Here is a 17150-nt window from a genome sequence, read left to right on the forward strand (position 1 = left end):
CATAGGTAGGTACTAGGCTATCGGCCCAAGGGCCTATGTAAGCCTAGCCAACAAGGTTCCCTGGCTTACGCCACTCAAGAAAACTATTTTCCTGTGCCACTGTCGAGCAGAGACACAGAATTGATCCCCAGTGTGTATTTCCTATTTCCCATCCATTCATCAAGATTTTTCTTGAGGAGTGCTAATGAAGAACTTTGCTTGACATAGATGGGTAGCCTGTTTCAGAGTATGGGAAGTCTCTGGGACAGGAATCTATACCTTCAGCATGTTCTGTTTATTGTGGTGACAAGGTTTAGGTCCCTAGAACATGTAGCTCAGAGGGACTGGGATTTCTTTAGGTGTAGCATGTCCAACAGCTCTGGGTTTGATATAGCTTTATATGTTAGGCAGAGATCACCTCGGAGTAGGTGATATGCTACAGAGTAAAGCTGGAGTTTTTTGACCTGGTCAGTGTAGGGCATTTGTTTGAGGCCAGTTTGTGAGGTACTTCTGTGGCCTTTCCAGCTGCTGCAGATGTCTTGTGAGGTACATTCCAAAAGGGGCGTTGTACTCTATAATGGGTCTAATGAGTGTCGAGCAGAGGAGAACAATGACCTCTTTTTTCCTGGATGAGAACCCTTTTATGATGAGGTGTGCCACATAGAAGGACTTCCTGACTACTGTAGCGATGTGACTATCAAAGGAGAGACTACTGTCCACCTGGGTCCCAAGGTCTCTTATTACACATTCGGTGGTAAGTAGATTTCTGCCTATGTGGTAGTTCATGGGTACAGAGTTTTTGCCAAATGGGATGACACTGCACTTTTTGGCACTGAGCTTGAGGCCATGGCTCTGACACCAGGCATCTGTCTCAGCGAGGCCCTTCTGTAGGATGTCCACATTATTTGAGGACTTAACTATGGCTCCGAGTTTGCAGTCATCTGCAGACTTCATTAGCCAGAGGCCTTCTGTGTTAGCCTGTACTTCAGAGAAGTAGATACCAAACAGGAGAGGTCCCAGGACTGAACCCTGTGGTACTCCACTTGTCACTGGTCTGAGGTCAGATTTGGAGTCTGCAACTTTTACAGTGTGGGTTCTGTCCGTGAGTCAGTTGTCATCCCATCTTGTGACATATGGATTTATTCCAAGTTTAGTGAGTTTAGCTATAATTCCAGAATGGGGGATGGTGTTGAAAGCCTTGGCGAGATCAAGATAGGCTGTGTGAACCACCTTACCCTCATCTTTGCCTTTGGTGACTGCCGCAAAGAAGTCGATTAAGTTCAGCAGGCATGATCTGCCTTTCACAAATCTGAACTGGGTGGGATCCAGAGTTTGGAGGTTACCAATGTCTTTGTTTATGAGTTCCATGATGATACATTCCATAGCCTTGCAGACCAGGCTCATCAGGCTAATAGGGCATAGTTCCCGGGATCAGTGGTGGCTCCCCCTTTGTGGAGTGGGATAACTGTTGCTGTGCACCATTCAGTGGGCACAAAGCCTGATGCGAGGCTATTATTGAACATGGTGCTTAGGTGGGGAGCCAGTTCGTTCTGAAGTTTGTGTAAAACGCAGCCTGGGATGTTGTCTGGTCCCATAGATGCTGTGTTTTTGGCTTTAGAGAGTGCAGCTTTTACCTGCATAGTTGTGATTACAGAGACTCTGCATTCTTCCTGTATAGATATGGGCCCTTTAGGAGGTGGGGGGGGGGAGTAAAGTTAGCACGGAACCTATCTGCTAGGATGTTGGCAATATCAGTTGGTTATGTAACTTTTGTGCTGTTGTGCAGATCTGGGTGTTGCCATCAAGATTCTTGACATAGCTATAGAGAGCTTTGTGGTTGTCCTTAGAATTAGTGGTGATTTTGTTTTCATAGCTAGCTTTGGAGGCTCTTATAAGGAATCTCAGCTTCTTACTGAGCTCCTCCACTCATGTGATTTTACTCTCTTTTGCAACAGTTTCTTTCTTCTGTTGTACAGTTTGTTTATGGCAGGGGACCACCAGATTGGCTTACTTTTTTTTTGGAGGATAGCATCTTGGTTCTGTTTGGGATAGCACGATCCATGCACTCGTGTAAGTGCTTATAGAGTGCATTTGTGTAGGATTCAGCAGTTGTAACTGTATTGTCCATCTGCATGGGTGTCATGACGTTCACCACTTCTGTCTTAAGAAGCATGAAGTTGGCTTTGGAGAATTTTTTTACCATGGTTTCCTTAATGGGGGGTGGGGGTGGGATGTGGTTATCAAGGGTGATTAGCTTATGGTTGGATCGGACCAACGAGGAGTTGACTTCAGGTGTGAAACCCCAGTCACACATGTTGGCAATGACTAGGTCTAGGATATTCTTGCCCCTGGTGTGGGTGTGGATAAGTTGATCCAGGCATTGGAGTTTATGAATTCCAGAAAGCGTTGAGCTAAGGAGTTGGTACACAAGTAGTTTTCCCAGTTAATGGTGGGGTAGTTGAAGTCGCCCATTATTAGGGTGTTTGGTTGAACCCTAATATTTTCCAGTATATCATGAAAAGAGGAATGGGAATCCTGGGGCATGGTGGCAGATCTGTAGCAAGTTACAGTTTGGATTGCAGTTTTGCCCAGAGTTAGTTGCACTTGTATAACTTCGGATGCGTTATGCTGAGCAACTAGCCTGGAGGTGTGGATATTCTTAATGAATATGAACACACCTCCGTGTGCCCAGTAATGACTCCTTTTGCAATTCAAGTGGAGTTACATGTATCGCTAACATATCTAAGTACGATTGTAAATTCTTTTTTAGAAGACCCATTGTTCCTGCTACTACTGGAAGTGTCTGGGTATCTTTCTTCCACATTGCCCTAATTTCTGCCTGCAAATCCTGGTATGTTATGACTTTGTGTCTTTCTGTATGTAAGACATTGTAGTCACTGGGTGTAGTGATTTTTTTCAAAGATTCATAATGATTCTTTCAATGGCCTTGCAGATGAGGCTAGTTAGGTTTATGGGTCTGTAGTTCCCATGGTCGTCTGATAGCCCCTCGTTGTGCTGGGGGATTACTAATGCTGTTCTCCATTCTGCTGGAACATAGCCAGTTCTCAGACTGTGGTTAAAGAGGGCACTTAGGGGGTCTGCTAGATCCTGCTTTGGATTGTTTGGTAGACAACCTGGGCTGTTATCTGCTCCCATTTGTTCTATAGAGATAATTGGTTGCAGAACAGTGGTAGGTATGCCTTGGGGTATGGCTGGTGGGAACAGGGGGGTGCAGTTTGCACCAAATCTGTCCTCTAGCAGGTTGGCAATTTCCCCCAGTATACTATGAGTGGTACTATCCAGTACCAGTTTAGCACATAGCTGGGCAATCCTTTTCAGATTTCAGATGTAGTTAAAGAGCACCTTGCGATTATCCTTACCTAGACATGCTATTTTAACTTCGTAATTAGCTTTGGAGGACTTGACAAGATTTCTGATTTGTTTGTTTAAGCTGTAGAGGGAATTCTTCCTCTGCTGAGTCAGTTCCCTCTTGTTCTTAGACATCAGTTTCTTCCTCTTGTTATATAACTTGTTTATACTTGAGGTCCATCAGGATCACTTGCTTTTTGGGGGGACTTGGTTTTGATTTGGTCAGGTACAACCAAGTCTGTATAGCTGAAGTGGTTATACAGGGCATTTGCATACACCTCTACATTGGAGTCAGTGTTTTCTGTGATTTGGGGGGGGTTGAAACTTTTTATACTATTGCTTAGTAGGTAGGAGTTTGTTTTGAAGGGATGTCAGGTTTTATAGTTAAGTTGGAGACTGATTTATGGTCCAATCTTACCAGGGAGGGCATCACACAGAGGGGAGTTTAGTGATCCCCAGTGTTGGTGAGACTATTTCTAGGACAACTGAGCCTTTGTGGGGGTACTGACTATCTGTTCCAGAGTATTAATATTGACAAAGTCCAAGAATCTCTGGGCAAGCATGTTTGTGGTCATGTATGTTTCCCAGTTGATGGAAGGATAGTTAAAGTCACCTATGACCAAGGTGTTTGGCTGTATGGCAAGTGACTCCATTAGGTCCAAATATGCAGTATGCTTTTCTTGGCTCATGGTGGGGGACCTATAGCTAGCAATGATGTGGTAGGGTGTTTTGCCTATAAATAATTGGGCATGGAGTAGTTCAAGAGACTCATACTGTTTGAGCAGTCGAGAGGTATACTTGGCCTTAATGAAGATGGATACACCTCCACCTCACAATTGTTAGCATCTATACTATGAAGATTCACATTTTACTGTTTATGCCTGCATTATTTCTGTACTTGAATTAACTGTACTGTACTGTACACTTGAACGCTAAACTAGCCGTCTTACATTAGGAAGGGCTTCCCTGCACCCTTGTATCAGAAGTGTGTAGCATATCTCTCAACTGTACAGGTTTTCGCATAATGTCCAGATTTTTGCCTCATATTTTTGGAGTGTATCCTCCTAAAATCTGTTCCTTTCTGGCAAATAGCTGAGGATTGAGTCATTAAATAACGACAAAAATTGAGTTTAAGACTCCACATCCTTCAGAAAATCTCCTCTATCACTATAAAACTGAACTGAAGATTGCTCACTGCTTGTTAAGCCTTCCAGGATTTAGTTAATCATTTAGTCTATTATTATTGTTATTTAGTTACTGTTTAGATAATTTGTAACACTGTGTTTTACTTCTTTTTCAGTGTTGTAATTAGAGCTTATTATTCAACTGTACCTAATTTGCTCCTGTATTTCTCCATGTCATGATCACCTCTACTGTATACATAGCTTAATTGTTATTGTTTACCATCTACCATGTCTTTCTGTGGAGCTTTTCTCCCCAGACCTCCGCTGAAAAAGGACCTGTATCCAGCTGGAATTTCCCGGTAAACAAATGTAAATAAATAAAATAAATTCAGAAAATTTAGGCTTATGCAAAACCTATTATTCTATTAACTATCTAAGTTTGTAAGAGCAATATTTAAAATCTGTCCCTATTTGTCCCCCCATCATTTTAGACTTTGTCCAGATTTTTTGCTCTAAGAGGTTGAGAGGTATGGTGAGTAGATATAGCCTTGTCTGAGTTGAAGATTGCTGGAGGATATCTGAATCTAGTCTATGCTATCTAGGTAACAGTACAGTTAATTCAAGTACAGAAATAATGCAGGTACAAAATGTAAAAAGGCATAAATAAGGCAGCAATTTTATAAATTACAGTATAAGAAGTGCAGTAGAATCTCAAAATATACTTATTGTTATGTTTTTAGCCCTGGATGCCTTGGATATTAGCAGAAACACTCTGGACATCTGGCTAAAGATGCCAAACATAGAGCAGCTCTGGTTAACTGAGCAGAAGCCTGCACAAATGCGAATGTGAATCTAGTCTATGCTATCTAGGGTAACAGTACAGTTAATTTATGTGCAGAAATAATGCAGGCACAAACAGTAAAATGTGAATCTTCATAGTATAGATGCTAAGAATTGAGGTGGGGGTATATCCATCTTCATTAAAGCCGAGTATACCTCTCAACTGCTCAAACAGTATGACTGTCTTGAACTACTCCATGCCCAATTAATTATAGGCAAAACACCCTACCACATCATTGCTAGCTTTAATTGTGAACGTCTTTTTCCTTTTACTTCTGTTTTTGCCCCTTTACTCAATGAGAGCTGTCTCAGAGTTAATATCTATCTATGTACAGCCTGCACAAGACAAGAAGTCAAAAAAGCACTTTCAGAACAGTTGGCCTTTGCATAATGTAATGTCAGGAACAATATACATATGTGGAATAATGTTATATATGCAGCAAACATATTGTACTACAATATATATATATATATATATATATATATATATATATACACAAGTTCTGTGAAGAGTGAAGAAAGAAGAAATTGATTCCTCTTATTTTGGGAATCACATAAATAAATACCTTTAATATGCTAATTACACCCTTTTTAACTTTTTTTTAGTTGCAGTTACTGCTTCCCATTCATTTTAGTGGGATGCAGTAATTGTGTTATTTTTATAATTTGAATACTGAATTGGGTTTTACATAATTTCCTTAGAGTTTTATGAACGGACACTTTCATGGATAGTTTTTGTTCCTACTTCTATGGTGATTATTTTAAGTAGTTTTTATTGTTGTCAGGTACATTTTTGTTATCGTTTTATTGTGTTGACAATTATTTTAGTTTCATAACCGTATTATTTTTAAGTAGTTTAAATTTAAAATTTTATTTTGAGGAGTTCTTTAAGATTGGGTCAATGTTCTTCGTAATTCTATGTTCTGATTGGCTGATTACTGTTAATTTATTTTATTTTATTTTACTGGTTATTATTTTTATGCTAAGGCTAGGTTCATGTTCTTGTGGTCTGATTTAATTGTGAGCAGTTATTTGGGGAGAGTTATTGATCGTTCTTACTGTAAGCAGTATCTGTATTATTTTTTCTTTAGATTAACTAGGCTTGATATAGAGTTTTTTTAGAAGATTATTTCTGATTCACTGGAGTGATAAAGAACAATATAAGATGTAAATAAATATATGTATATCCTGATATAGGATACATAGATTTATTACATGATATTTAGTCACAAACATTGATTCTCCCTTACCAGCTGCTGTCGAGTCAGATGAGAAACAGCTGAAACCTATCTAAGGGCACTTGGATTTATCATTATAACAACACTAAGAAAGATTAGCCTGGATTATGTGTCCTTTACATACATAGGCCCTTATGCTGTTTGCCAACTTCTTGCAACCCTTATCAGTTATTGAGTAGCTGACCTGAGGCACTTGACTCGGACTGTGTTTACCAGTTGTAACAACTTCCTTCTCCCATTCAGCTTTGATATTTGGTATTTATTTGTAGAAGAGTCTCCCAAAAGGAGCAGCTCTTTATTGCAAGTCTTAACAGTTATAATAGCTCACTCACATAGTATCACTGCTGTTGCTGGAGCTCCATATCTACAGTTCACAAAGGAGACATCCTTTATCTGCACTCAGATACTGGCATTGCAGGGTTGACTTCTGAGTGAACCAGAGCTGCAGAGTATTTGAGAATATTAACTTTATAAACTCCACTATGTTTACTCCCAGAAATCTTATAGAGGTTTTCCAACTGCTGGTTTAGGATGACATAACATCTTCTCCCAGTTCATGTAGGTAGGACAAAATCATAGAACTGAAATGATAATATTAACTGTCATTTGCGATTAGAACCCAAGACTTTCAGCATACTGTGCTCATATTGTTGCAAAGGGCTGTTTGTATGAATGTGTGGCGTATGCTGCTCTAGTACTCTGAGACTGCAGAAGAGAGGGGAATAGAGCTCATAACAGCTACCATGGAGTTAATTATAGTAAGTAGAGGGATGCACTGGAGGACAATCTCTTGCATGAGGAGGTAGGAGCTTTGCCTCCCAAGTGTTTATGCGAGTGTGTGTGTGTGTGTGTGTGTGTGTGTGTGTGTGTGTGTGTGTGTGTGTGTGTGTGCACGTGCGCGCGCACTTCAGCAAATGTCATTTTGTTCAGATCTGTCTGGCAAAGTCATATTTGCAAGAATTTCTTTTGATCAGTTTTACTGTATCCTGTAAGTAATGATGAAAAAAAAGCACCTAACCAGGCATGTCCAAGCGTCAGCTTCCGATGATTTCTCTTGTCCACCTGGTTAATCTGGGCATACTGGGGCAATGCAGCAATTTCCTCATGTACACAGACAACTCTGTCCTCCTACCACCCAACACAACCTGCAAGAGATGCACTTACATAACCAAACTGGAAGCAAAGCTCTCTCAAGCCAAGATAGTGCTAGACAATCAAGAGGAAAAGGTTAACACCCACACTACACCTCAAGCAACACATAGCCCTTCAAAACCCTCACTATCAACACCCACACATAGCACCACTAAATCCACATATGCAGAGGCCCTTAATATTAACCTGCCCAAGCAACAAGGACCTGTGAAGCTGAAATGCAAAAAAACACCAGTCACAACTAAAGTATCACATAGCTCACAACACCAGTGTGCCACCCAACACCAGCCCCTAAGGCAAGACAATGTGCCCAACACTTTAGTCATAGGTGACTCTATAGTCAGGCACACTGATGTCCCACTCACCAGGCTGAACAAGGAGAAAATTATAGTCAGCTGCCTGTTGGGTGCCAGGATCTACCACATAACGCATGCACTCAAGTCACTCCACAACAATTACAAATACGACTCTCTCATTGTCCATGTTGGAGTGAATGACTTGAGACTTACCTCCCTGGACTACATGAAAAGAGACATGGAAGAGCTCTTGGATCATGTGGCCCAGGCAGGTATGACCCTAGCCCTGAGTAGCATCCTGCCTTCGCCCAGAGTGATACCACAGTATAAGGACAAAATGATTGACTTCAGCAATTGGCTAAGCTTCTGGTGTCATTCAGAGGGGATCCAGTGTCTGTCTGCCTGGGACGAAATGATCGACAAACCATGATGCTTTGCCAGAGATGATCTGCACCTGTCACCCCTGGGATTCAGGTTACTGGCTAAGGCTCTTGCCACCCCTATAGTACCTTTTTTAGGCAAGGCTCAAAGGATAAAACCACCACCATAACAGGTACAAGTATGCAAAATCTGAAGGTAATACTACTCAATGTTAGAAGTCAAAACCTCAAAATGCACTCTCTCAAGGCACTCCTAAAAATGGAGAACATCGATATCTGTGCAGTAACTGAGACCTGATTCAAGGCTCCAGAGAGCACCCGTGCAATACCAGGCTACAATTCTTACCACACTTTTCGGCTACCAAACCAGGACCGAAACACTAAAGTGGAGGAGTGTCCATATTCACCAAGGATATTCACACCTCCAGGCGAATTGCCCAACACAATCCATCCGAAATTCTCCAGGTTCAACTAACACTTGGTAAGACTGCAATCCAAACTGTAGTTTGCTACAGATCCCCCACCATGCCCCAAGATTCTCACTACACCTTTCTAAACATACTGGAAAATATTAAGATACAACCAAACACCCTAATGCTGGGTGATTTCAACTACCCCACCATTAACTGGGAAAACTACTTGTGTACCAACACCTTTGTCCAACGGTTCTTGGAATTCATAAATTCCAATGCCCTGGATCAACTAATCCATAGTCCCACGAGGGGCATCAATATCCCGGACCTGGTCATTACCAATATGGGAAATCAATGCTCCACACCAGTGGTCACTCCCTCGTTGGTTAGGTCTGACCATAAGCTAATCACCTTTGACATCCACATCGCACCCCCACCCCCCAGTAAGGAAACATCCGTAAAAAAACTTCTCCAAGGCCAACTTCATGCTATTCAAGTCAGAAGTGACAAACTTCATGACACCCATACAGACAGGAACTGAAAGTTCGACTGCCGAATCCTACACTAAAGCACTGTACGAGTACATCCAGTAGATCCAAGGTGCTCTCCACCAAAAAAAGGAAGCCAATCTGGTGGTCACCTGTCATAAACAAACTATACAACAAAAGGAAGAAACTGTTGCAGAAAAGAGGAAAATCCCTGGATGCAAAAAACGCCCTTACCAGCCTCAGTAAGAAGCTGAGATCCCTCATAAAATCCTCCAAAGCTAGTTACAAAAATAAAATTGCCAAAGATTCCAAAGACGACCACAAGACATTCTATAGCTATGTCAAAAATCTAAATGGCAATGTTCAGATCTGCTCTGAGCTACAACAGAATGGCATTAAATATACTGATCCCAAGGACGTTGCCAATATCCTGGCAGATCTATTCAGTGCCAACTTCACCCCCTCTCACCCCCTAAAGGGCCCATCTCAGTGCAGAAAGATTGCCAAATTCTGGTAAGCATGGCCACACGGGGAAAAACCACACTCTCCAAAGCTAAGAATACAGCATCCATGGGACCAGATGACATCCTGGGCTGTGTACTACATGAACTACAAAATGAACTGGCACCTCATCTGAGTGTCATGTTTAATCATAGCCTCACCTCAGGCTTTGTGCCCACTGAGTGGCACACAGCTACAGTTATCCCATTCCACAAGGGGGAATCCATCTTGGATCCTGGGAACTACCGTCCCATCAGTCTGATGAGCCTGATCTGCAAGGCCATAGAACATATTATCATGGATCTTATAAACAAATACATTGGCAACCTTCAAACACTGGACCCCACCCAGTTTGGGTACGTGAAGGGCCGATCATGTCTCCTGAACCTGATTGACTTCTTTGAATCAGTCTCCAGAGCTGTGGATGAGGGTAAGGCAGGCCACACAGCCTATCTGGACCTCGCCAAGGCCTTCAACACCATCCCCCACTCTGGAATCATAGATAAACTTACTAAGCTGAGCATAAATCTCTACATTACTCAATGGGTTGCCATCTGGCTTACTGACAGAACCCACACTGTAAAAGTAGCCGACTCCAAATCCAGCTCCAGACAAGTGACAAGTGGAGTACCTCAGGGTTCAGTCCTGGGACCACTCTTGATGTTCTTTGTGTTTCACTGTTGCAGTCATTACATTTGGGTAATCCTGCTGGCAGGTTGCCCTCAGTCAGCCTGAATATCAGAGTCTTGGGTCCTGCGTCAGTTGCTGTCTCCTCTTCCATGACGTCAGGTCATCAGGGGTATAAAACATGCAGCTGACACCATTTTATTCAGACTTTCTTGCCGCACGGTGCCCGAAGCAAAAGCAGTTCGCAAGTACCAGTAATCCAACTCCTGAAATTTTCGCATTCGAGTTTCAGAACCAAAGTCTTCAAACTAAAGCGAAGTACCCCGTTGGGGAAACATTTTCTTGCTCCTTACTGATGTCAGTAAAAGTTAATAATTGCATTACTTGTGGGAAGCAAATACCTCATAAGGATTTTCATTTGTACTGTATTCCTTGCCTAGGCCCAGATCATAATGTGTCTTGGTGTCGGTTTTGTGCTAGATTTAACCAATGCACTATTAAGCGTCGGTATACTTTTGCTTCAAAATATTTTGGATCCAGATTTAATTACCCTGAAATGTCGTTGGTTAGCAATCCGACTACTGGAGTTCACAAAAAACGCAAAGAAAAAGACAGAGACAGACCGTCGATATCCAAAACCAATGACAAAGCTTCTCCGAAGCCAGTCACCAATTCACCAGTACTCAGTGAGGCGCTTTCGCAGCCCCTGACACCCACTACTTTTGAGTTGCAGGCCTCTACTGAGACCCATGCAGAGTCCGGTATGCCGTGAGATTCTCAGAGTATTGAACCCATGGAAGTCTTTCCCTTGAATGGGTCCGAAGCTGCTGAGCAGGTACCAGCTTCTGAGGGTGTTTTCAGGCCTCAACATTTTTATATAAAACCAATGCCAGCTTCAAAAACAAGATCAAAAACATCTTCTAAGTCTAAAAAAATGATGCATGAGCCACGTGCTCAGGCCCCTATGCCTAAAAAATAGATGATCAAAATGGCTGAGGACTTAATTACTATGATCAGGGGTTCCCAACCCCTCCTGCTAAGGGGCCTAGGCAAGACACTGATTATGAATCTTCAGATCAGGTTTCCATTTCTTCTGATTCCTCTTCTGATCAGGAATTTTCTATTCCACCTTATGAGGATTCAGATGCAGAAAAATCCATCCCATCTGCATCTCCTCCTTTGGATTATTTAATTGCATACTTTAAGGGAACATTTTCATTGGGAGAGTCAGGATTTCTCTGAATCAAAAAAGAGGCTTAGGGATTTCCTTCTTCTTCCTCAGCATGGGCCTTTGGCTATACCTCCTGTATTAGACATTGTTGATGATGTGTTTTCAGAATCAAGCATGGCTCCTGATTCCCTACCTCTGGTTCCTAGTAAACCAGACAGATATTACAGGGTTCCTGACTCCCACAAATTTCTATTCAAAAATCCTGCTGCTGATCCTGAGACTATCTCACAGGGTCCCAAAGGTGTAAAGGCCTCTACAGCCAAAAATCCTACCCCCTCTGATAGAGATTCCAGGGCGCTGGATAGATGGGGAAATAGGGTTTATGCGTCTGCAACCTTGGCAATTAGGGCCTTAAACTGCCAGTTTCATATGCTTAAATATCAACAGCATGTTATGGGCTTATTGAAACAGAAAATGATGTTGATTTCTGATTGTGTGGAAAATAAAGAATTACAGGAATTATTGCATGCAGCAGAACAGGTTGGAAAGCATACTTTGCAATGTGGTTTTGATTCCTTGGAGGCCTCTTGCAGGGCCGCAGTTACTGGATCTATGATTAGAAGGCATGCCTGGCTCAAGGAGTAGCATCTGTGTGATCATGTTAAAGCTAAATTGTTGGATGTCCCTTTACAGCATGATACTCTGTTTGGTAATAAGGCAGAAGAGGTTTTAAAGAAAATGGAAGACAAAGCTAAATCTATGCAAACTGTAAACAATTTCTTACAAGTGTAGCCACCCAGGTTCAGCAGGCAGTGGCCTACTAAAAATTGGTCCTTTCCTGTGTCCAACAGGGCCTCTCAAGGCAAATCCAGGTGCTCAAAAGGCTCTTGATACCAATCACAGGGTTCTTATAGGTCAAAGCAATGGGGTGCCTCCACCTCCAAATCTGGAGGAAACAAAGCACAACCCTACAGTAAGCAGTCTCAATGACTTCCTTCTACCTTCACCAATCACTTATCTTTTGGCAGCCCCCTTGGGGGGGAAAATTAGCACTTCATGTTCAAAACTGGCAATTAATTACCCAGGACAAATGGGTATTAAACATAGTATCCCAGGGGTACAGATTTCATTTCCATACTTTGCCAATTCCAAACGGTTGGCCAGATCTGCCACAAAATCAATGGGCAGAGGCTCAGAAACAAGTTACATCCCTCATGGATATGGGGGCTATTCAGCCAGTACCAGAACAGGAAAAAAGGACAAGGTTTTTATTCAAGACTTTTCCTGGTACCCAGAAAAGACACTGCCTGGCATCCAATACTGGAATTATCGATTTTGAACATGTACCTGGACATTGCAAAATTCAAAATGCTGACTTTGCAACAGCTACTGCCTATGCTGGGCAGGAACACTTGGTTAGTGACTCTAGACTTAAAATAGGCATACCTGCATATCCCAATAAGGGAATCGTGCAGAAGATACCTCCACTTCAAGGCAGGTGTTTTGCATTACCAATTCTCTGCACTGCCCTTTGGCTTATCTAGTGCGCCCAGGGTCTTTACAAAGTGCCTGGCACCAGTAATTACATTTTACAGACAAAGAGGTATACAAATTTATCCTTACCTGGACGACTTGTCTCATTCAAGCAGACAACAAGGACATTCTTCTTCAACATCTGGCATTTGTAAAAAGGCTTCTAACATGCCTAGGGTGCACAATAAATTAAAAGAAATCCCAACTGGTACCCTCTCAAATAATTACATTCCTGGGTGCAAGCTTGAATACAACTTCCGAGATGGCTTACCTTACACCATACAAACAAAGGCAACTGACAACATACTTCAAATAGATGGCAACAAAAACCCAGTTATCTGCAAGACGAATTCTGCAGGCTTTGGAGTTCAAGGCATCCTGCATTCTACTAATTCCATATGCAAGATTGCCTATGAGGAAACTTCAATGGTACCTTAAAGGTTTATGGAGTCAACATTGTCACAGTCTGGAAACAATGATTCCTCTCATTCCCTGCCTACAACAGGAGTTTCTTTGGTGGGCAGAGGCATGTCACCAAAACAAGGGACTGTCATTCACTCTACCCCCTGCTACCCAAACCCTAACTACAGACGCATCAGACTATGCTTGGTGGGCCCACCTGGCAGGGAGATGCATTCAGGGCATATGGAGCCCAAAACAAATGCATCTGCATATCAACCAGAAAGAGATGCTAGCTGTTCAGAATGCTCTGACAGCCTTCAAGGACTTACTTCATCCAGGACAACTACTGATAAAGATGGACAACACCACAGTTATGTGGTACATAAACAAGCAGGGGAGTACACATTCCTACCCCCTTTGCAGACTAGTCATGGCATTGTGGAACACAGCTTTGACTTACCAAGTACATCTTCAAGCTCAATTCCTGCCAGGAAAACAAAACACTCTGGCAGACGACCTAAGCAGAAATCTTATGGACCCGCACGAGTGGAAACTGGATCCACAAATCTTCAGCATGGTAACACAGAAATGGGGGAGCCCAGAAATAGATCTATTTGCTTCTCCCCAAAATTATCAATTGGACAAATTCTGCACAAGGACTTATCACAGACAAGCATGGAAAGTGGACGCCCTATCCTTCAGTTGGACAAACCTATCAGTCTATGCTTTTCACCCTCTGCCTCTTCTCTCCAAGGTCTTACTAAAAGTCAGACAGGAAGAAACAAAAATTATCCTGATTGCTCCAGACTGGCCTCAGTAGCAGTGGTACCCAATTCTAAGGAATATGTCTCAACTCCCTCCTTGGTACTTGCCTCAACTACCTCATCTACTGTCTTAGCAGAACAATTAAATTCTGCACACTCAGCTCCAAACTCTGAACCTTGCAGCATCACTGATCATTTAATTATTCAAAAAACACCTCTCAGTAAATCTGTGATGGATGTCATTTTGGAAGCCAGAAGGCCTAGTACTAGAAAATCTTATACTGATAAATGGAAGAAATTCTGTGCTTGGAACCAAGCACAAGGAACGGACACAGCAAAACCAAATATCCCTCAGATTTTACAATACTTGACTGAGATGCTTAACAAGGGCCTATCTTTTTCTTCAATAAAAATCCATGCCTCTGCCATCTCGGCTCATTACAACATGGAGCCTCCCCTCTTTTCTCATCCTCTGCTAAAACAGTATCTTAGAGGGGCCAAAAATTTAAGGCCTCTCAGAAGATCACCATCTCCTGCATGGAACCTCAATTTTGTGCTGGAAAAACACACCCTGCCTTCTTTTGAACCAGCAGCTACTGCGGATTTAAAATTTTTATCTTGGAAAACAGCTTTTCTCTTGGCAAGCACTTCAACAAGAAGGGTTTCAGAACTACAGGCTCTAATGGCTGTGGAGCCTTTTATTACATTTTACCTGGACAGGGTGTCCCTCAGGACCAATCCTTCCTTTATGCCTAAGTTGGTATCCAGTGTGGCTCTTAAACCATACAATTCACCTGCCAACATTTTACCCAAATCCGCAGAACAAGGGGAGTGGATTCTGAATTCATTGGACGTACACAGACAACTAAGATTCTACTTAAACAGGACCAAATCTCTAAGAAAGTCTGAGCAACTACTGGTGGCATTTGCTTCAGGATCAGAGGGGAAGGCTATATCAAAGCAGACTATTTCTAAGTTGATTCACTGCATTTGTTTCTGCTCCTTGCACCATGGTAAACCTGTACCCAAGGGAATCAGGTCACATTCCACCAGGGCTGCCTCTACCTCAGCAGCCTTTCTCAGCTGTGTTCCAACCAAAGACATTCTAGAAGCTGCTACTTGGAGCTCTGTTCATACCTTCACAAAGCATTATCATTTGCCTCTCTTCTCCAAATCCAGGGCAGGCTTTGCCACTGCAGTTCTGCCGCTTAATATTAGTACTAAAGTGATAGTGACAAATATTTTGTTAAACAACCTGCACTGGTTCTAAAGTAGTTTGTCCATATGCTGCTAAGAATTAAGTATCCTAAGAGCATTATTTTTGTATCCTCATTTCAAACTTTCCATTTCTGAGACTCCAGTAAGTGGTGTTTATGTTTTCATATTTCCTCCACCAAATGAATGTCTAGTTTCTCTTCTACCCATTTATTAAATGTTTGGTGACATTTGGAAGATGGTTGTACCAACTGTATCCCTTTTCCTTTTTCCTTGATGCCTTTGACATTCCTCATAGTACTGGTTATAATTTATTAATGGCTATTGATGGGTTTTCCTCAAATAATTTTCACAAATAACTAAGATCTCTTACTTTTTTTCTCTGTGCAGGTGTACTAGCTGTCTTGAAACAAAATGGAAATGTAACTGGTGTAATAGTTTGCACAGCTGTGTCTCCAACACAACAGACTGTAAGGATATTCTGCAGGTAAGAAAAAGATATCATAAAACAGGAAATATAAAGGTAAAACATATTTCTTGCCAACAAGAACAGTGACTAAGAAAGGGACACAAATCAATGTAAACATAAAATAATGAAAGCAGAACAGCTCTTATTCTAAATCCTCATTAAGCAGTGAAAACAATGTAAGTATTACTTCACACCTTCTTAAATTAAATCCAAAAAAAAACACCTGCTGTGAATGACCATAAAAATCCTATACACTCCACTGGACTACAACTCTACTGCAAATCATTCGTGTAACAATTTCCTAAGCAGCACTTTTTATATGCACGATGCATGCAATGCACAATTCTTATGCTTCATACATAATGCACCACATGTCCTTATAAACATGTCTCAACCAGAAGTCTTGATTGTAAACTGTTATTTAAAAAGTGTGTAATTTCTTGGTAATATCCTACACCATTTTGGTACATGTCATGACCAGACAGTAACCCCCCCCCCCCCTGCTATGACTACTCCTTCTACTTTTGGCTGTTCCCGTTAGGGGTCACCACAGCTAAACTATATTACATTTACTCAGTTTCCACCATGGTGTTTTGCTTTGCAAAACATAATTCAAGCAGGACCATTGGAGCACACAACATTATACAACATTTTCTGCAGTAGTCCTGTCCATTATATCACTTCTTCGCAGAACATCCAACTATCATGCTGCCAGGCAGTCACCATGTACACCACAATGTATACATTTCTAAAATATACTGTACCCACTCCTGAAGCAACTGAAGTAAATGAAAACTTTCTCTACATTGCACACCTAGACTGCCTCTCCATCTTTTTCTTTCTGTCTTTTCTCCCATATTGACTGGAGCTAAATAAAAACATTTTTGCCTTCACAAGAATGCTTGTAACAGTTCTTATCTACTAAGGAATATTTAGCTCCTTAAGAGAATATTCCCTACCTTCCCCAACAACAGCTTTCTTCACATTTGTGAATAAGGTCTGTAAATTTGCACTATGGTTACCTCACCAGGAACACAATGTGCATAGCCTTAACTATTGCAGTTTGGCTTCCCATTATTTTATAACCATTTCACAACATTCCTGTTAATTTAAAACCTGTTATTCCTCTTTCATTACTCCTTTTTTTTGCACCCTGTCCTGTTCCATCACCACTTGTGTCCTTTATTCT

At 41.7% G+C, this 17150-nt stretch overlaps 1 protein-coding gene across 2 annotated transcripts in view; it reads left to right on the forward strand.

The window, feature by feature from the left end:
• The window catches only part of PLXND1 (plexin D1), an 817829-nt gene that overhangs the window by 375158 nt on the left and 425521 nt on the right, over window positions 1-17150 (forward strand). For both annotated transcript variants that reach the window (XM_044078628.1, XM_044078629.1), the window contains exon 8: window positions 15883-15979. In XM_044078628.1, the coding sequence (XP_043934563.1) occupies window positions 15883-15979 (97 nt within the window). The remainder of the gene's footprint in view (window positions 1-15882; window positions 15980-17150) is intronic.

This window comes from Protopterus annectens, chromosome 7.part1 (genome assembly GCF_019279795.1).
Source record: "Protopterus annectens isolate FY-2018-M chromosome 7.part1, PAN1.0, whole genome shotgun sequence".
Lineage (NCBI taxonomy): Eukaryota > Metazoa > Chordata > Ceratodontiformes > Protopteridae > Protopterus > Protopterus annectens.